At 42.8% G+C, this 22,011-nt stretch overlaps 1 protein-coding gene across 5 annotated transcripts in view; it reads right to left on the bottom strand.

Moving 5' to 3' along the window:
* Nucleotides 1-22,011, bottom strand: part of KDM4B (lysine demethylase 4B) — a 203,598-nt gene that overhangs the window by 164,347 nt on the left and 17,240 nt on the right. For all 5 annotated transcript variants that reach the window (XR_004692781.2, XM_035119108.2, XM_035119112.2 and 2 more), the window contains exons 2-3: nucleotides 5,517-5,679; nucleotides 661-836 (exon numbers count right to left, since the gene is read on the bottom strand). Coding sequence is in view for 4 of the 5 variants with exons in the window: in XM_035119108.2 (XP_034974999.2) it covers nucleotides 661-836; nucleotides 5,517-5,660 (320 nt within the window). In the remaining variant the exon portion in view is untranslated. The remainder of the gene's footprint in view (nucleotides 1-660; nucleotides 837-5,516; nucleotides 5,680-22,011) is intronic.

The raw sequence follows: 22,011 nt of genomic DNA, 5'->3' as shown, positions 1-22,011 counted from the left end.
TTCCTTCCTTCCCTCCTGTTCATTCCCTACTTATTTTCCCTGGCTTTCAAAATGCTTTCTCTTCCTTTCTATGTAATTTCAGAGCAACTGAGACAATATTTTATATTATTTTCAAAAAAAGCATTTCCCCTTTTTTGTATAGCTTGGGTAACATATGTTTTTCTCCAGATAGCTAAGAACAAATTGTTGAGATTCTGCTGTATCTGCACGCATTTGTAGAGAGAAATTACTTCAACTTGCTTTCCAGAACAGCAGGCAGGGCAATCCCATCAAACCCCAGTGGGGCTTCCTTTGAGTAGACATCAGTAGGACTGAGAAGCCTAATCTAAAGTAGCCATAGTAGAAATTGAAGGAGGAAAGTCTGTTTTCCAGATTAGTTAATCCAGACTACTTTTGTCTCTGGCTCTGACCATACCAGGCATGCAGCTTCTTAGAGATTATCCCTGAGAGTGTGACCCTTGACAGAAAAATACTGTCCATCCCTGCCGTAAAAGTGCGTAGGCTCAAACCCTATAAAAAGGACAGGAAGGTGCATCATAGAGTAAACTAAACATGGCCAACACCCAGGCTGCCTCTATACTAATGAGAAAGTGCTTCTCCCGCTGTTAAATCAGGGTCCATTTTAAAACAAACACCATAATGGTCCTAACATGTACATACTTCTCACTATTGGCCAAGTGACGATAATCTCCAACCAGCATTGGTTTCTTCTGAATATTATACTGGGTGAAGAGTCCCGACTGCCCAGTCACCACCTGTTGGATGGGAGCAGGGATGACCATGCTGTCAATATCGTCATAGGTCTTGCGTGGCTGCCATTCCTTGGGAGGAATCACCTTGAAAGCAGGTGGGAAAAGAAAGAGGGAAAGTACATGTCAAGATCTCACCACTAAAAGGCACAAGGATTACAGTAACATAATTATTTTTGTCATTGAAACAGCAGCCAGGATTATCTTGGCTTCACTACTTGTTTAGTTCGGAGGAAGCTCCAATACTATTATTATAATACTATACTACTAATATCATCATCATCAGTTGTAGATCTAGTATGCTTGGCATCCTGGTCAAGTGACAGGTCAAATATCAACTGAGAGTCAATTGATCAAATATCGGTCAAATATTCAATAGAGCTAAGAATGCCACTGTATACACAGTCAGCTATTTATTTCATTACCGTGCCACTACTAGAAAAGGCAGGTGTCAAGGTTATTTGCATCCATTCCTACATCAGTCAGCTACAAACCTAGCAGAAGAGCAAAGTTTCTGCTGCCTATGAGTTATAACTGCAGACATCTTGGAGTAGGAACATAAGCAGTCATCAACAGCAAAGGTCACTGGCTACAATTCTTTGTGACTCCACCTTATTTGCTACATGAACCAGGTGGTGCCAGTTCTGTAACTGTAGACTGATTGTGGTCTTCCAGGATAAAAGCCAAGACAAGAAGTTGCTCTGCAATTTAAGACAAATCAAACCTAAAATTGGTTATAAGAGAGAGAGAGAGAGCTACTGCAAAACAATGAAATTAATTAATTCTTTTTTTATTTTACTTAATTTGTTTTTACTTTATTGTTCTTACGTATCAAATTTGTTGTAAGGCTTTAAAAACATCTGACCACTCTTTGACAGTGTATTTGGTCAGTTGACCAATTTTTTTTGCCAAATGCCCAACCCTAGATGTAGGGTCCTTCTGAGCAGAAACTGCTAGCATGAACATCCCTATCAAAGGCAGTATTCTCAATGCTCCCTCACTCAATGCAAGAGAACATGGAAGAGTCACATTTTGGCTGGAGATGGAGAAGGAGGCATTTTGGCTGGAGAAGGAGGCATGGAAGTACCTTGAGGGGCATTCTTGCAATTAAAAAACTGACTCCCCATTGGCAACTTCTGAGCATCTTCTGTAACAGCAATTAAACTGCCTTGCTTATATTGGCTTCTTCACCCAATCTCAGTTCACATATCCCTTCTTTGTCCTTTGTCACACCAACTCCAACCAATATTGAGAGGTTTTGTTTGTTTGTTTTTTGTCTTATGTTGGCATCTTGGAAAGGGCAAGAAGCTTTCTGATGGTACAACACAGCCTATTTGTAGGATACTGATAAGCTGCTGCTACATACAGTGCAACTCAACTAAGAAAACAAACCATCTGTTTCACCGTGATCCAGGAACCCATGCAGAGTCTAGTGGAGGCCAGCTAACTGGAATATATCCAGAGAAGTCTGAGGAAACTGAACAATGCAGAAAACCCCAACAGCAAAGCAAAAGTAAAGGGCACCTGGCCAGGCTGAATTAGGAAATTACTGACTACAAACCTCTGGATTAAAAAGGCCGAACTTTCCTTCCTTCCTTCCTTCCTTCCTTCCTTCCTTCCTTCCTTCCTTCCTTCCTTCCTTTTACACACACACACACACACACGGCAAGATCATTAGCACATTGTCAGAAAATGCAGGGAGACAGCAGGAACACATGCTCCCACCTACCTTCCCAGTGCACACGTGACATCACATGGCAGGAGGAGGCCACAAGGCCTGCCACACCCATGAGAAGGCCCAATGCGGCCCACCACAGCTGTGGGTAGGTTTGGCAAGACTTGCTGGGGCCCGCCACAGCTGTGAGTAGGCCCAGTGAGGCCCGGCTGTGTACGCACATTGCTGTGAAATATTGAGGGGGCCCAGCCCTCTCCCTGAAAATTTCAGAGCCACCCCCCCAGATTGCGGCTCTCCTTCCCTTCCTAATGCAATTTTCCTCCTCCGTTTCCTTGTCAGTTTTAAGCAACTTTACCTCAAAACTAATACTAATGAGAATGGCTACTAACAAGAGTTTTCCATTTTAACAAGAGGTTGTGTCATCAACTGGCAGGTCAATGGGGAGGAGAAAGAGGATCCCAGCAGATGGGGACCCCTGGCGGAGGTTTGGCCGCAACCGGGACCCACTGGGGCAAGCTGGGGATGGGAAAGGAGAAGTTGGAGTTGTAGAAAGTACACACAGGGTAACAGAGTATGGTGAGGGGATGGGGTCAGTGTGAAGAGACCTGAAGAGCAGGATCCCTCATCAGAACCAGAGGCCCCCGTCTCCACAAGCAAGGCTGGCTCTGAGGCATAGGGAGCAGCAGTAGGTATGCTCAGGGAGGCTGAGGCAGGCAAGGGCCCACAGCCCAGGTGGGGCTCGTTAGCTCAGGGAGAAGGCGTGTCATTCCTCAGCTGGAATAGGCTCAGAACAAGCATGCTGTGTGCTTCATGTTTTGCTTTTAGAGAAAAAAGTGTCCCAGGTTCCAAAGATTTGGAGGGGGAAATGGAATTCACTGTGGGCACCCTTGCTATTCCTAATTCACACCTAAAATAGTAACACTTCCCCTGTCCCAGTTCTCCAGAAGAAAGCCCTTTTGCTATCTGCCTAGAAAAGGTAGTTAAGAAACAATAATTAAGCACCTAGCAAAGCAAAAAGCCTCAGACAATAGAAGAGGAAAACCTCATTATATCTGCCATCTACAACTGGCTGATAGCTAGTTAGAATAATCTACCTCTAAGGAAGCAAATGTAGTGAAATTCATTAGTACTGGTACACTTGACTGGACAAGGACACATGACCTGGAAAGCTTTCAACAATACTCCTCTCCCCGGTTAATCTGTAATAAAATTGATAATTGACCTGCTTCAATGAGGACCTTGTGTTTCCTGACTCAACTCACTCCTTGCTGAAGCTGCTTTGTTCTGCTGAATGTCCCCTGCGTGTGTTTTTGTGCCAGGTTGTGGCAAATAAGGCTCAACTATGAAGATACAGCTATGCAGAGACAACTTGACTGATACTCCAACACACTTTAATGCCCATGTTGAAAATATTAAAAAGAAAGCAATTACATAAATATAAAAAAGCCTTTTCCAGCTAGACTTTCCACTTCCCCACTCCCACACCTTCCTCAGGGCCACCACTTTTTAACGTTAGGGCGAAACTAGGCTTTATTTCACCCAGCTCAAAGCCCCTGTTTGGCACCCCTCTGTGCACATTTGCATACACACACACACACAGAGGGTGGGAGCCTCAATGGCAACCCTCTGGAGGCTTCACCCAGGGCAAAAAAACCTGGCTAGCCCTCCCATAGCTACAGCTCTGTGTTAGTATTACTGACTGCATTTTTAAAAAAATATATAATTGAATGTTACCCACAAGCCACTTTGGAAGGACTTTTACCCTAAAAGGTAGAATACAAATTATTATGATTAATAAAATAAATATTGTGCACTTTAAGTGTGATGAATAGAATAGAATAGAATAGAAAACTTTTTTTTAAGGGGAGAGCCTGGAAATTGTGAAGCAGCCCCTGCTGCCATTACAACCATCCACCTCACACAGGCCATGGTAGGTACAGGGGGCTGGAAGCGTTGGTACTTTATTTAAAGGGGGGTGCCAACAGAGTACATTCAACAGAGGGCGCTCCCTTTGTGCTCATTTGCCCAACTCCCAGAGTTACCCCCAAAAGTCGGAATCAAACTTTAAGCTGGCACTGGTATTTGTGGACTGCACAGTGAAAAACACTTTTCTTCTGCTAGCCAGCATTATTACATATCAAAAACATTATTTCAAGGCGCAGGATATATGTATCCTGATGATTTTGACAACTGATCTGCCACAAACCATTATCTAAATATAGGTGTGATCTCTGGTGTAACATGGTCTGAGAGAAATCCCATGTAAAAAATCATATGGATGTGTGTCCCAGATCTGTTCGTGTATCATGTTGGTGCTACACTGATGAAGAGATTCAAGCAGGGTCCCTGTGAACACTGTGGTTAAGTGGGAATTTGAACTTCCCTGGTCAGTTGTTAATTTGGAGGAAGATAGGGGTGTGCTTTGCTTTCAGGTGGCTCTTGGCTTTTTCTATTGTGGCTTCCTGCTCTTTACACACCCAAATTCTACATGGTGAGTGTCATTTACACATCTTTCTCTTTGGAAGGTTGGGCTGGGCAGCAGGTCCTGAATCAAGAGCTAAGTGGGATTTTGCTATTTATACCAGGAGGTTCCTGAAACATCTTTCGCTTTTTAAACGCATATTTCAAATGACGTAGTGGAAATGTGAAAAGAAATTTCTAAAAATCTTTCACATTTGCACTATTTTGTGGTTCTGTTACTCCCGCCCTCATTTTGATGTGGCAACCATTTTGTGAATTCTCATGTCTCAATGGCAACCATTTTGTGACTGGTACGCACAACACCAGGGCTGGCTCTAGGTAGACCCCCGGTGGCGTGGTGCGCTAGGGCGGCGGGCTGGTAGGCAGGGCGCGAAACCATGCTGCACCCTGCAGGAGCGGGGGCGCCGGAGCGATCTCCGCCCCTCAGCGCCAGGGCAGCCGACCTGCTCGAGACTGCCCTGCACAACACTCTCAGAATTTCACAAGGACCAAAAGGTTGACAATCCCTGACCTTTACTTTAATCCCAATTAAAACCAAGCTCCTACCAATTAAACCCTCTACTGTCACAGACCATAGGCAGATCAGCTGGGACCACTGAGACCAAACTCACCTTAGCAAGTCCAGCTCTGTGAGCTCCCTGGGATTCAATATAAGCAATATATTTTCCAAAGTCCTGGAATTCTTCTAGTGTTGGACGGAACGTCATGATTTTACAGCTGGGATTCTGTGGACTTGGGTTTTCAGACCCCATCATGCTGGTGAGTTTTTAGCTCCTATACAGCAAAGAGAGAGAGAGAGGATAAAACAAAAAGTTAAATGAAGACCACCACACCACCCTTTGATTCATTTCTTTCTTTATTTCTTTTTAGCTTTATGCATCCAATGGGAAACTTGTTTTATTTATTTACCGTATTTTTAGCAGTCTAAGAAGTCAACATGGAGCAAGGACAATCTTATTAGTGATATTCTTTAAAAAGTCATTGCAGAATACCTACTGTCAGTTGTAGAAATATATGTAGTGTTGGAAGCTGATCCGAGTGGCTGGGGCAACCCAGTCAGAGAGGGTAGGGTACAAAATATAAATTAGTATTATCGCTCTTATAATTAAGAAATCATATTTGCACAACTTACGCAGCTATCAGAAGTGGGCAACGTGGCAGATCTACTGACACATTCCATGCCCTGGTTAGGAGGTAGTAAAGCTGTTTATTGAGATTCTACACTAAGCAATATAAGGTTTTGGATCCAAAGTGATTACGGCTTTCTGCTTGCTGTCACTAGGGAGGGCTTTCCAGACATCTGGGCCAAGCGGGAGACTGTTGTAGAGGAGCTTTCCCCAACCACCAGAATCAGGGAGGAGAAGCGAACTCTTAATTTGACAACTTATTTTATTTTAGCTTCTGATTATAGTATAGAATTAAAATTAAATAAGAGATGAAGTTGTTATTGTTCAGCCACACTCAAGAGCAAACCTACTGAAATTTATGAATTTAGGCTACTAAAGTTCCATTTATTCCAGTATGGTTAACCTGGGATATCAACCATTGCAATTACAGAAACTCTAACCATTATTGTGGCTATTTTGTTTTTTAAAACATCCCGCACCCTCAGAAAAATGATTCCTGGGGTAGCTAAAAAGTCATTTTAAACCATCACTAGTTATATTTATACAAACCATATTTCCTCTTATTCTCTACAAGGGAATGCAAAGCACAGGGAAAAGTTTTGGTGTGCCAACACTTTTTTCTGCATTAGAACATTTTACAGTACATTTTAGACTTCTCAGGTTAGGTCGCCTGCAGAACATTTTCCTACCCCTGACAAAAGACCCATTGTACCCAGAGCTACCTTCCCAGATTACTGCCATTTTTCATACTTTTAACCCAAAGTGAACAATCTTAGATTTAACCATGCTGCTGGTCTCACTTTTAGTGCACTTTCAAGCTACAAGGGACTTGGCTACATTAGTACCTGTAAAGAAAAAGGATTTAATATGTGTTATAACACTGTGACACCAGATGGCGATGTGGAGTTCTGTCTTTCGCCAACATGATTTCCCCATTTGAGTTTTACAACGTGTTTTTCTAAAACACTTTTTTGATGTGTCTAGGTTCAGTCAAGGACAGAGGAAACAGGAACAGTACAATTTGCAGTTATCCAAGGAACAGAGCTGCCTTTTGTCCAAGATATACTGTGGCTCAAGGGTCTTAGGAACTCTGACCAAAAGAAATACTTTTGAACAGCTCTGTCCCAGTTATTCACATACCCTCTAACATTTCTCCAACAAAAATAGGGACATCCCATTCTATAATGATAATTTTACTATTTATACTTCACACATCTTACTGGTTTGCCCAAGTCACTCTGGGCAGCTTCCAACATGTATAAAAAATGTTTTTTAAAAAACATTAAACATTAAAAAGTCCCTTTAGAGGATTGCCTTCAGACTGTTCAGGAGTTGAATAACTCCATATCTTCCAACATTTTTCCAATGAACATAGGAACATCCTAAGTAAAAGCGGGACATCCTGGGATCAAATCAGAAACTGGGATGGTTTCTCTAAATCAGGGATGTCTCTGGAAAAAGGACACCTGGAGGGTCTGTATTCATAGCATGGTCCAGGGCCTGCTCACCCATGAAGCAAGGTAAGGCAACTGTTCCTCAACAAGAGCCTCTCGGTGAATATGAGTTGCTGCTGGTGTCTTACTGCTAGGAAGGAAATGGTGGGGCCTGCCTTCTGGGGTCATCTCAGTATTACAATAATTCAGCTTCATCTGTGGAACAGGCTGCCTTTGAAAATATGCATTAACAGTTACTACAATGCACTGCTAAGAAAGAGGGAACATTGGTAGCTTTCTTTAACTTGTGGAGTATACTAATTATGGAGCATCACAGTCTGATTGGTATCAATTTTGCTCTGTACACCAGAGGCAGCAGAATAGCACTCAGAATTTTAAAAACCATCAACCAACCTGAAAAGAACTGTTTCATTTGCTTTAGATTTCTAAGTCAGTTCCTCATCTACCTTGGCATATTGGCCAAGATTTTTGTTAAGAGTAACTTTACACAAGGAAACACCTTAAAGAAGTAGCTGCCATAATTAATTTCAGCAAAATCATTCTATTGGCAAACATAAAAGCTACAGGATTGTATTTTAAAACGATAATACATTAGTACACTATTCACTTGAAATATCAGCAGAGGGCAGCAGAGGGTTATGTTGTTGTTGTTTAGTCGTTTAGTCGTGTCCGACTCTTCGTGTCCGACTCTTCTCCTATTTATCTACTTGCACTTGACGTGCTTTCAAACTGGTAGGTGAGCAGGAGCTGGGACCAAACAACGGGCGCTCACTTCCCTCACGGGGATTCAAACTGCCAACCTTCCGATAGGTCAGCCCTAGACTCTGTGGTTCAGACCACAGCACCACCCATGTCCCACAATTAGAGGCTCGCTAGTAAGCCGGGTCAACATTTGCTGACCTGTGTCCAAAATGTCCAAAATTAGCCAGGCATTTTGCACCTGGCTATCAGCCACAGGATGGTGCCTGACTTCTCCACCATCTGGAGGTATATACCTGGGATCATTGGATCTGGACTGTTTTCACACACTAACACCACATCCTGTAGAATTCTATTAGTTATAATTTACAACTGGAATGAATTGCAGGAACCAATAAGTTTTTTCCGTGCAGCCTGAGCAGGAACAGTCACCACTAAGAAAAAGAGGTAGGAATAAGGAAGCCAATATATATGCGGACTGTCCCTGGATCAAGTGACTTTTCTTCTTTAAGTTCTCAAAGTTCTTAACCTAGCTCAAAGTTTAACTGACATCCTACATAGATGTTTAACTGATAAATAAGACTTTAGAGGCGTGTTACCCAAAAATGGCAACTAGACATTCTGTAACCACTGTAACCTTAGCTTAAGGGGCAATTTGGCACCTAGCTTATATATGTATGCAAGGTCTGATGTCCTCTTTGCAGGCTGAATAAAAACCAGTGGGGGTTTGTTCTTTTACAAAGAACACAACAGGATTTTTAAAAAGTCAAATTTGTTGATTTCATAACTAAAGGTAAAGGGACCCCTGACCGTTAGGTCCAGTCACGGACGACTCTCGCTTTACTGGCCGAGGGGGCCAGTGCAGCTTCCGGGTCATGTGGCCAGCATGACTAAGCTGCTTCTGGCGAACCAGAGCAGCACACGCAAACGCCGTTTACCTTCCCGCCGGAGCAGTACCTATTTATCTACTTGCACGATTAGTATTAAATCCGGGTTGAAGCATTTTAGCCCTCCAATACCTTAAAATGATCAATGCTTCTACTAAAGACATTGTTGAGAGGCTTTTTCTATGTAAATGAACTCAAATATGAATATTTATCACTCTACCTACCTACCAAACACAGACATTTTATTTTCACTCAATGAAGATAATCTATTTTGCCCAGCAGAAATCAGGCCTGTCTTCCATCTATCTGACAAGGGGCATTTGATTTTTGTTTACTACTTTATGAGTGTGGGGCTAGGCCAAGGGAGAATGAAGTGGAAAGAAGAAACACTGGAAATAAAACAAAATTGTCTCCTTTTGCATTTTCCTATATTCTCATACTTGGGCTGTAATCCTATACGCACTTGCGTGCAAGTAAGCTCCATTAAACTTAATATGACTTATTTCTGAAAGGACATGTATGTATAAGTCTGTGTTATTAACCTTGAAAGTGCCGCTGGCCCACTATAATGGACCCTATAAGAAAAACCCTATACACTATAGGCATATTTTAAAGAATTCTCTTATTTAGTGAAAAAAAACCATACAATGTAACAAACAGGTGCAAAAACAAACTATTAGAATAACACAGGTGAAGCTGTGCAGGAGTTTGAACGGCGTCTGGAGGCAGCAGTGAGCTGAATGAGGGCCAATTAAACTGAAACTGCATTCCCACAAGACTAAGGCATTGTGCTGTAGACTGGCAACTCCTGGATCTGAGAACCTGGGCAAGTGACCTGTTCTGGATCAGGTTGCACTCCCCACTGAAGTATCAAGTTCCTAGCCTAGGGATGCTCCTAGGTTCTTCCTTGCCACTTGTGCCTATTTACAGTTGTGCCTGGTTAGACAGCTAAAGCCATTCAAGGATAGGGATAGCCTGGCCAGGGACTCGTGCTCTAGTAGTAGCTGCCCATCGCAATGTGCTCTGTGTGGGGCTACCTTTCAAAGCTGTTCACAGTCGCAGCTACTGCAAAACACAGCTGCTGAGTTTTGGCTGGGTTTGACATCACCTCCTAAATATTTGCATTGGCTGTCTATTTGCTACAGAGCCAGATTCAAGCTTCTGGCTCTGGCATGTGAAGTCCTAAACTGTTTGAGACCTGGTTCCCTACCAGAACACCTCCCCCCATATCAGCTCATAACTTGAGATCTGCTGGGGAAACCTGGCTGGTAGGTCCAGTTCTCAGTGAAAGCCAAGGGTCAACTGCCATCAGAGTATATCTTCTCAGCAACAGCACCACAATTGTGGAATTCTGAAAGCCAGGCTAGTTACAACATTGTATAGCTTTCAGTGCTGGCTTTACACCTGTTGCTTTGTTCAAACTTTTAAACTTGTAGATAGCTTTATCAAGGATCAAATTACTTTGCCTTTAGATTAATCCCAAAGCCTCCTCTCTTAGGACTTACCACTCCACCCCCACAATTAAGATTTTTTTTCTAGGCCTAACTGCTGCATGGGGATATTTTTGTGGGTGTAGCAGATGGATAAACCCCCATGTGCTCCCCCTGCCAATTGCTCCCTGTATAACAGCCTTAGCAAAAAATAATAATTAAAATTCATTTGCACCAAATTAGGAATGAATGCCATGAAACACAGTGGCCTGCATGAATCAGTGGGTACTTGCCTGGAACTTATTGGGGTTCTTACCATGTTTTCAAAATAGCCTAGGACAGCAAGGTAGCACCAATCAATGTCTGCACAAGACTGTGTTTATGAGACTGGCCGCTTTGTACTAGAAGTTCTGGAATCACCAGAAGTATCTATGATTCCATTACTGAGAGATCTCTACCTCTTTGGCCACTTAGGAGACATTTAAGAATATGAGTAGGATTGCAGCTTACACAGACTTTATTTACACAATTGTAATTTTACATGCTTGGCCTTTTTTTTTTTTTTAGGGCTGGGAGAGCGGGAAGGCGGCGGAACTGTTGGAAGGGGCCACTCAAGCTCTCGCAAAAGCCTCTAAAGCCCGCACAAGTGCTTTCCAGAACCCAGAAAGCAAGAGCTTTCTTTCGATGCCAGCTTTTCCTGCCACGGAAAGCTCTTAAGTCCTCTGCCTTGCTTTTCCAAGCTCTTGGAAGGCCGCATGCAGGCTCTGGAGGCTTCCATGGGAGTTCAGACAGCCTCTCCTTACGTTTTTCTCCCTCTCTCCCAACCCTGCCCTTAAAAAAACAATTTCAGCGAAGCGCACAAAGCTGCTGTGCATAAAGTTGTGATTGCAGAGGGTTTTAAAATGCAGCGGGAAAACCTACTAGATTCAGAAACACCCCTGGATCCAAATGCAATTGTATCCAGGGTAGGCAATTGATGAATTTATCAAATATGGGAACTATTGGCCTCTATCTTGCCAGGATTCAAGTGCAGCTCGTTTTTCCTCAGCCATCTCGCTACTGCCTCCAGGCGCTGGTTTTGGGCCTGCATGGCCATTCCAATCCTGTTTCAGATGTTATGGAGAAATATTGCTCAGTATCATCAGCATACTGATGGCACCTTCAACAACTGAGTCAAACTACTTTGACACAAAGCACTTGCTTCAGGTGCTCTATTCTGGTGAATCAATAGGAACCCCCTACCAAGAGGAGAAACAGAACTGGCATTGACCTAGTTGCCACATTGCCCGTTTTCATATGCTAGGCCTGGGGTACTGCCTCTCGTAACAAGTGGCTATTCTCCCAGGGTGTCTGACATTATGAGGATCCTGGACGGTGAGAATGGCAGTCCTGACCATAAGCAGAGTTGTGTAAGTTATGCAGTACTGTATCTAATTTCATACCTAAGTAAAATTTCATGGCAATGAAACAAAATAAGGAAAAATCCGGGTCACCAAATGAGTCTCAGTTGCCACTGCTGCCCAGATTAGAAAAATGTGGGTGGGAAGCATCTTATACCAATCAGGATCCACAACAATCAAAGAGGGAAAGACATGTACTCCTCAGACTGAAGACTCCCCAGATGATGCTAGCTGAGAGGTACATCCAGCTAATTAACACAAATAAGCTTATTGCAACAGCTAACTATAGAACCCACAGTGGAAGGAGAGGGGGAAACTCAGCACTCACAATCTCTAATTATCTAAAAGCACAGCAAAAACATTGCTTTTGGCAAATGAAGGAGACCACGTGTCACTGCATGAACAGAAAGGGAATGAAGCAACTTTCCTATGAGGAAAGGTTACAACACCTGAGATTGTTAGTTTAGAGAAAAGATAAGAGGTGACATCATAGAAATTTATAATTTAAATTTATAATTTAAATTTGGCATTGGAGAGTGGATAGAGAAAGGTTTGCTCCCTCTCTCATAAACTAGAACTCGGGGAAAGCCAATGAAGTTTAATGCCATGTCAGATAGGCAAAAGTACTTATTCACAAAGCGCAGAGCTAAATTATGGAGGAAATGAGCACCAAAATGGATCGTTTTAAAAGATGACCAGACAAATTCATGGAGGATAAGGCTATCAACAGCTAATCACTACAATGACTATGTTCTACCTCCACTATCAGAAGCAGTATATATCTCTGAACACCAGTGGCTTGTTGGCCACTGTGAGAGCAGGATGCTAGACTATATAGACCACTACCTTGATTCAGCAGGTCCTTTACGGTAACTAAGGTTATCACAGATGCCACCCCCATACCATGCCATACAGCATTTGTTGTAATGTTCATGAAATGAAGTACTAACAAGAATTCTTTCAAAGCGAGAGCAAGCTATCCCTCTGCTTTGGAACACTTAAAAAAATGGTTTTGCATGAAAAAGCAAGAGTTGAGATGGCTGAAGATCGCTTTATCATGTATAATGAGATAAGAATCCTATGTCTCTGTTCAAACCAGGTCCCTCCATGGTTTTGAGCTTGGTGATAAGTTGTAATTCAGCAACTTCTCTTTCCAGTCTATTTCTGAAATTCTTTTGTAGTAAGACAGCTACTTTGAGATCTTGTATAGAATGTCCTGGGAGATTGAAGTGTTCTCCTACTGGTTTCTCTGTCTTCTGGTTCCTGATGTCAGCTTTATGTCCATTTATCCTTTGGCATAGGGTTTGGCCTGTTTGTCCAATATAGAGAGCTGAAGGGCACTGTTGGCATTTGATGGCATACACAATGTTAGAAGATGAGCAATTAAATAGTCCTGAGATGGTATGTTGGATGTTGTTGGGGCCAGTAATGGTGTTGTCCAGGTGTATGTGGCAGCAAAGTTGTCATCTGGGTTTATTGCAGGCTCTGGTACCAGTGTCCATGTTAAGTCTGGTGGTTGTATTATTGTGGGTGAGGAGTTGTTTAAGATTGGGTGGCTGTCTGTAGGCAATGGAAGGTCTTCCTTCCAGAGCTTGAGAAAGGGAGCTGTCATTGTCCAGGAGAGGCTGTAGATCTTTGATGATGCGTTGTACTGTTTTAACTTGGGAGCTGTATGTGATGACTAGTGGTATTCTGTTATTTTCTTTTTTGGGTCTGTCTTGCAGCAGATTCTCTCTAGGTATCAGTCTGGCTCTGTTGATCTGTTGTTTAACTTCATCAGGTGGATATTTTAGTTCTAAAAAGGTTTGCTGTAGATCTCTTAGGTGAGATTCTCTGTCTGTAGAGTTGGAACAGATGCGGTTGTAACGTAGGGCCTGGCTGTATACGATGGATGTTCTATGCTTAGCTAGGATGCTTGTTGATAGTGTAATTTCCTATTAAATTTCTGCCCACCATGCAGCTGTTAAAGGCACAGAAAACCTTGTTGTTGTTTAGTCGTGTCCGACTCTTCATGACCCCATGGACCATAGCACGCCAGGCACTCCTGTCTTGCATTGCCTCCCGCAGTTTGGTCAAACTCATGTTCGTAGCTTCGAGAACACTGTCCAGCCATCTCGTCCTCTGTCGTCCCCTTCTCCTAGTGCCCTCAATCTTTCCCAACATCAGGGTCTTTTCCAAGGATTCATCTCTTCTCATGAGGTGGCCAAAGTATTGGAGCCTCAGCTTCACGACCTGTCCTTCCAGTGAGCACTCAGGGCTGATTTCCTTAAGAATGGATAGGTTTGATCTTCTTGCAGTCCATGGGACTCTCAAGAGTCTCCTCCAGCACCATAATTCAAAACCTACTTCCCCTCCAAAAAAAAATCCAGCAAGCTTGCCCACTCCTGCTCTATATGTGGGACATTTAGATTCACCACTTCACAGCTCCTGCCTTCAGGATATCCTATTTTTTCCTGTTGAGGTTTCCAATTCAAACACCAGAATATAATCAACAGAAATAGACAATAACGAACAACTAATTGCATTCTTTCTCAAGAAATAAAAATGTTATGCGATGCCTATGATGGGATCAATCTATTATGTGCAGCAACAACTCTTTGAAAATATAGGTTTCATGACTATACCAAATTTGATTAGTCTTTCATCATAAGGATGCAATTATGCTGATGTAATTCCACTGACATCAGGAGACTTACATACTCTATCTGGGATATAAGACAGCACATTGCCCAGATGTTTTGCAGACTTCCATATGCATACAACGTCTGGTGAAATGCAATATTTTGGCCTATTAGGCACTAACCTGCACCAATTTATGGACAAAGCTGTGGCTAGAGAATTAGATATTGAAAAGGACATGCCGTACTTTTTTAACTACAGAAAAGTTTGATCCAATTTGAAAACTCTATAGAACAAAACTGGGAGCTTTGCAAGAAACATGTCTTATTACTCAAATTCAACTCTTCCAATGTTAAAAATGTGCAATTAAAAAAAAAATTAGTGCAATATTTTCCCACACCCTAACTTTTAGCAAACAATGAGCATGTGGACTTACACGGCCTAAAGCTTTTTTCAGACTAGCAACTACACCACCTCTGTATGAAGCCAAAACAGTTTATGTAAAAATAATAATAATTATGCAAAAATCTTTCCACAAGACACAACTGCAGAAAAATCAAGAGGAAATAAATTTTCAGAACTCAAATTCTGCCTTGAAACTAGATGTCTGGAACAAATGTTTGATTTGCCAGCATGGTTACAGGGGTATGTGGAACCATGAAATTTCTAATTCTATGAACCAGACAAGTAAAACCTACCAAGGATTCAAAACCATTCAACACTCAAATGTTTTTGCACTTGACAGCACAAATTTTGAATTGATACACACTAAAAAAATGTTCATGGTAGCTGAGCTTTTTCCATCCCAGTAACTATTGATTTGGGGCCATTCCGTGAAAAATGAGCCTGATTAGAAAAAAATTATTTTTAAAATATACTTATTTTACTTATAGTTTCATTAACTAAACATATTAAAGTTCAATATTCCAAAGGAAAAAAGAATTTGAAATTATTTTTTTTCATGAGAAATCTGAGCTTGAAGTTTCAGTATCATTTTTCTGATTGTGTAGCTTAATTTTGTTCATTTAGGTTGGCATTATTTTTTAAAGATAAACAAAAATTGTGGTTGTCATTGTTGGTATATTATTAAAGTGAAGAACTTTGTCTACACATTGGACTTGAAAATTTTTAAATAGGTAAGTTATTTCTATTTTATTTTTATTATTGAATGGGATGCTGTTTCAGTGTCCCACCCGTGACAGCAAAAGGTACAAAAGTTTATTTTGTGATAAAACTAATTTATAGGTTATGTTTGTTTTATTGTGGGAGTATGTATTAGAGTATAACACACCTATCAATAATAAAAATGCAGTTAATTAATGTAAACACCATGAAATTTTAATAATTCTTTTTCTGTCCCACCCGTGACAGTTTTCAACTTGTTTTACTGTTGTAGCTTGAGTTAGTGATTTCAGCAAATGATTTCAGCTCTCTGCAGACAGGAGACAGATTCCTCATGTAACAATTCTTTATTCTGGCAAACAAGACTGAGGGACTGAGGAGAGGGGAACTAGCTAGAAAGGGATACATTTTGGAGGGAACAATCTCAAGCAATCACAAAGCTGCCTTTTGGTGGAAACCAATAAGACTAAGGCGCCAAATGCAGCTGCTTGAATGAATCAATAGTAGCTGTTCCTTCTGGAACATAAAGGCAGTTACCGTTACTTTACCCTAGTACGAATACATACAGTAATACAGATAATATAACCTTTGAATCAATACACAAAATGGGAAAGACTACATCTGCAGAACGTATGAGAAAGCTGCGTGAAAAACTAAAACAAGATAAAAACGAATGTGAAAGCTTCAAAGAAAAGGAGAGGGTCAGAGATAAGAAGAGGCGAGAAAAGTTGGTAAAGAATTTGTCTGCAAAATCACTTATGGAATACAGACGGAAAGAAACTGAGCGCAAAAGAAAGTACAGACAAAAGATAAAAGAAAAAAATCTAGGCCAATTGGCGACACTACTATTCCAGAGATTGGGTCATTTAAATGCCCACAATCTCTTGGAAAGGCTGTTACCAAAGTTAAAAGAGTGTTGCCATTAAGTCCACGGAAAAGAATAAAGAATAGCCATGTTACGAAAGCTTGTGTATGAGAGTTCACCTCAAGCGCCAAAACCACTACAGTGGTACCTCGGGTTACGAACGCGATCCGTTCCGGGTCGCAGTTCGTAACCCGAAAAGTTCGTAACCCGAAAAGGGCCCAAACCGCCTTTTGCGCATGCGCGCGCGGCAAAATACTTCCCGGTTTGCGAAGTTCACAACCCGAGGTACGACTGTATATGATAAAAGCCCTAAACAGAACACCAAAAGTTCTATTATTTCACAAGATAATATCTCAAAGGTCCATGAGTTTTATAATTCAGATGATATTAGCAGGCAGGCACCAGGATTTAAGGATGTCAAATCTATTAAAGATCCGACAAGTGGAAAAAGAATCAAAATCCAAAAGCAGCATATGAATATGACAGTCCAAGAGGCCTATGCCTTATTTAAGATTGCATAGCTGCCAAGTTATCCCTTTTTTTAAGGGATTTTCCCTTATGCTGAATAGGCTTCCTCGCGAGAAAAGGGAAAACTTGGCAGCTATGAGATTGATAATCCAACAGTTGAAATCAGCAATCAAAATCAAGAAAATATTTTTTTAATAGATTTTAATTTTAGTACAGTGGAACCTCGGTTTACGAACACAATTGGTTCCAGAAGTCTGTTCTTAAACCGAAGTGTTCGTAAACCGAAGTGAACTTTCCCATTGAAAGTAATGGGAAGTTGATTAATCCGTTCTAGACGAGGAAAAACACCCCCTAGAACGGATTAACCGCTTTGCTCCGATGCTGCAGCCGCGAAAGCGGTCCCGGCCTCCGCAAAGGCATCGGAGCAAAGCCCCAGCCTCCGGAAGGCATCGGAGCCGGGACTTCGCTCTGATGCCTTTGCGGAGGCCGGGGACCGCTTTCGCGGCTCCCCGGCCTCCGCAAAGGCATCGGAGCGAAGTCCCGGCTCCGATGCTTTCCGGAGGCCGGGGAGCGTTTCCGCGACTGGGCTGTGCAGCCGCGAAAGCAGTCCCCGGAACGCTCCCCGGCCTCCGGAAGGCATCGGAGCCGGGACTTCGCTCCGATGCCTTTGCGGAGGCCGGGGAGCCGCGAAAGCGGTCCCCGGCCTCCGCAAAGGCATCGGAGCGAAGTCCCGGCTCCGATGCCTTTGCGGAGGCCGGGGAGCACTTTCGTGACTGCAGCCCAGTCACGGAAACGCTCCCCGGCCTCCGCAAACGCATCGGAGCGAAGCCCAGCCTCCCCGAAGGTATCCGACGCTCCGATGCCTTTGGGGAGGTTTGGCCTTTGCTCCGATGTCTTCGGGGAGGCCGGGCCTTCGCTGCGGGCCTCCAGGAGGCATCGGAGCGAAGGCCCGGCCTCCCCGAAGGCATCGGACGCTCAGTAGACCTCCGGCACCTCGGTTTACTAACTTCCGGGTTAGGATAGTTCGTAAACCGAAAGTTCGTAAACCGAGGTGTTCGTAAACCGAGGTACCACTGTAAATACAACATTATACTTTGTAGGCTATGGTAGATAGTAAGTATAGTAATAGCAAAAGGTTTTTTGTAATTATTCTATTTTTAACAACCTTAATTGTATGTTAAATCAAGTGTATGCCAGACGCGTCCCACCCGTGACATTTCATTGTCCCACCCGTGACAGCATTTTTTCCTTAATTTTGTATCATTAAATTTCTTAACCTGAATTTCTGATTGCATAGTTGTAACCAATAAACATTGATTTAAACAAATATGCTGAGTTTATAATTGATTCACCTCCCAACTCACAGAGTTTTTCCATAAATCAAACTTATCTCAAGCCCCATGTCCTTTTTTTGTCCCACCCGTGACAATACTTTAACATTTAATAAAATTGTCAAAAATATCCATAAAAATAATAAAAAATTAGTAAAATGTTCAGTATCTTATTAAGAACATAGTTCAAATTTTGGTTGTTAATTTTTATGTATATTTACATTCTTACACATGTGTGAATACCAAAAAACATGGTCCAAGTGTCCCACCCGTGACAATGGAATGGCCCTTTGATATTCCTGTAGATCACTTTATAATCTGAAAGCAAAAATGACAAAATTGTTTTCCCCTCTCCACAAAAAAATACAACAGGGTCTTAATACAAAGTACCAAGTTAGGCAGGTTCTGCTAATTGCCATTTAAAGTCAGCATTTGTTTGGTAGCATCAAATGTCCCCATTTAAGCTTGGAATAAGGACACACTGTACAGTAGTGGTTATAGCATACAACAGAAGGCACAAAAATATAAACAAATAAAGATTAAACTTGGATAGTCTATGTTACAAGTTTAATTTGATTCCATAATTTAACTCCGCAAGTCTTCCTTTAGTAATCTGTCAAAGAATATGATCCACTCACAGTAATTCAGCAAAGAGTTCCTTTGCACCTAAGACTGCTACATCTGACTCATAATGCCTTGTCTTCACAACTCACTTGCATTGCACCAGTGGAATGAATGCATTTATCACAGCTCTCTCTTTTTATTAATCAAATCAACCCACAATGTATCCTCTCATTGAAAAAAAATATATGATGATGCAGGGCTACAGTAAGTATGGTGCAAATTTAAGATAAACAATTTCTTTGGTCAATGCTGGCTGAGCAAGAAGCAAAGGTTGTGCATTCTGAATTACAAAGTAAATTGAGGTGGTTTGAGGAAGCCTCTAAGTCAGATCGCACCTCTGTGATGGATCGTGGAAGGCATCTCGAGTCTAACTGGAGACTCCCAAACCCTCTTAGTCACTCTGTAGCCTTGTCTGTCCAAAAAATACAGAACCGTGCTGTCACAGGCGCGGTAGCGGCTACTCTAGAGTAACGACTCCTCAAAGCGTTGTCTTTTCATGCTTTTATTCAGTGCTGATTATTTACAGTGCAGAACAGTGCTATGTACATGTTGTCAGTTAGGGGTCAGAACCTCCGAATGGAGGTTCGCGCGTTTTCTTCCAGCAAAGTAGTCTAGGGATACTGAATCTCCGCCCCCGTCGTTTCCTGCGCAATTCCGGGGTCAGCAGGATCGGCCTTCTTCCCTTGCCTCCCACTTCCCTTCCCACACTAGGCATGGGCTCCGCTACCTTGCCTGAGCCTCGGTCACCACTTCCTGAGTCGCCGCTGGAGATATCTCCCTCCCCACTAGCACTAGCGCTGGGCGACGAGCTGGTACTTAAGATGGGAGGGACCTGCTTGTAGCTTCTGTCCCTCACACATGGTTTTCTTCTTCTGAAGTCAATGGTGACTGGGGAAATGCTTAGAGCTCAAGATAGAAGCTGGGAAGGATGGGGGACTCTTCATTTTGTCGAGCAGGTCTCTTTTAATCCCAGTGAATTATTTTCCCAACTCACTACAATCACAGTACTTTGAGGGTACTGTGACTTCCCTTATGCAAGTCAATGGTGAAATCTTTATGAGATACCCAAAACTTCATGGGGACAGAAGCCCACCTCTCAAGAACAACCCTCGGGGTAAGATACAGATTGCTGGGGAGGGGGGATCCATCTACCCCATCCCTGTCTTCCATGAAAATTTATGTTACTTTATAGCTACTGTTCCCTGCCCCCTATCCAACTCTATGTCTATGTCTATGGTTCTTTTGTACCTACCTCAAAACTGCGAAGTTTGCTGAAGGAAAATAACTGCACCTATCGTTCTAAAAACTGGCAGGCTTCATCCCCTCCGGTGGGATGCCCATGCCTGCAAATTGCTTCCAATTCTGACAGAAAATGAAAATTGTAGACTTTTTCTTCATTAAAAAAAAGCTTTAAAGGACCCTGCACAAACTCCCTTGCATGTATCTTACAATTTGGCAGACTTGATCAACTCGAAAGAAGCTATGCCAGTACATTTCACCCATTTCCATAAAAAAAGGGTGGGAAGTTACAATCATTTTATGATTCCCCCATTATGCTGAATAGGGAGAAAACAACACTTCTTTTTTAACAAATCTAATTCATTCTTGAATAACAGTACAAACTGGAAAGAGAGTGCAGCTCCAAAGTAGATCAGGCTGCTTCCCAAAGGTACAGATACGATTGCAATCTTTGACCAGTGTTTTACCCCTACCAGAACTATTTCCCCTACTTTTTCATGAAAATCTCACAAGCACGGCTTTCAAGGGTTGGTTAAACTAACATTTGCTTAGCTCTTTCTTTGCTGCATTTGATACACGCAATGTTTAAAGACATAATATGTCGCCCTTTTTTCTTTTCCAGTACCAATGGAAGATGTACAATTTCAGCTTTCCTTCTTAGGACTATTACAGTATGTGGGCTAAAATGTCTTCACTGAGACACCTACTATTTGCCCAGGGCCAGTTTAATATTTCATCTGCAACACACCAACAAAAACCTACTGCAATACAGAGAATGTTCTTAATGTGCTCCTTAATGATTTCACATGGAGAGAACAGAAATAAGTACATTTAAAAATAATGGCATGTCTTCCTCAATTCAAAGAATAAACAGTTCCAACTTCAAGTGCAGTTCCTTATTTTGGAGCCAGGATCCCATATCTACAAATCATCATCCTCAATGAAATTAGAAATGAAACAACACTCAAGTATAGAGAAAGTTATTCCAGAATTATCTAGCTGTTTACATTTGTTGGTTTCCCGGAGAATTTTAAATTTTTCTTTAATTTTTTCCTGTGCAAATTAAGGCAATTTTCAGTTTGCACGCAAAAAATCTCTGATGCTCTACAGCACGGGTGTCAAACTCAAGGCCCAGGGGCCAAATCCGGCCCGCCAGACCTCGTCATGTGGCCCGCCGAGCGCCCCAGCCAGCGGGACCCAGCAGCGGGACCTTGCTGCTGAAGCGCCGCGCCGACAAAACGCCGACAAAACAGCTGGGGCCTGGGGGGGGGGTAGAAAGGTGGCCGGAGCAGTGCTGCGTGGAGCGCCCCGAGCCACAGCAGGAGAAGGAAGAGGCAGCTTGCCGGGTCAGCGCCCAGCAGCGCCGCACGGAGAGTCCCGAGCCTCTGCAACGCAGCAGTGCTCTGTAGCACTTTGAATCCTCCTCCTCCTGCCACGGCTCGGCGCCTGGAAACGGCTGCTGCTGCTGCTGCAGCACAGACAAAGCACCCAGCAGCGCCGCGTGGAGAAGGAGGAGGAGGATTCAAAGTGCTACAGAGCACTGCTGCGTCCCAGAGGCTCGGCACTCTCCGTACGGTGCTGCCGGGCACCGACCCGACAAGCTGCCTCCTCCTCCTCCTGCCGCGGCTCAGCCTCATGAACTCTGAGGCTTTACACACGTCTGCTAAAATGGACACCCGCTGCCTCACGCTGCACGGGAAATGCTTTTTGCCCCTGGGTCCATTCGCCCTCTTTTCTGGCGCTGAATCAAGGCGGCGACCCCCCCTTCCCTTTCTTTCTTCCTCTCTCTCGTTCTTATTCTTTCTTTCCCTCTCCTTCCTTCCTTCTTTATCTCTGTCTTC

This window comes from Zootoca vivipara, chromosome 6, assembly GCF_963506605.1.
Source record: "Zootoca vivipara chromosome 6, rZooViv1.1, whole genome shotgun sequence".
Classification (NCBI taxonomy): domain Eukaryota; kingdom Metazoa; phylum Chordata; class Lepidosauria; order Squamata; family Lacertidae; genus Zootoca; species Zootoca vivipara.
Note: the sequence above shows the minus strand (reverse complement) of the source record. Positions and strands in the feature narration are given on the sequence as shown.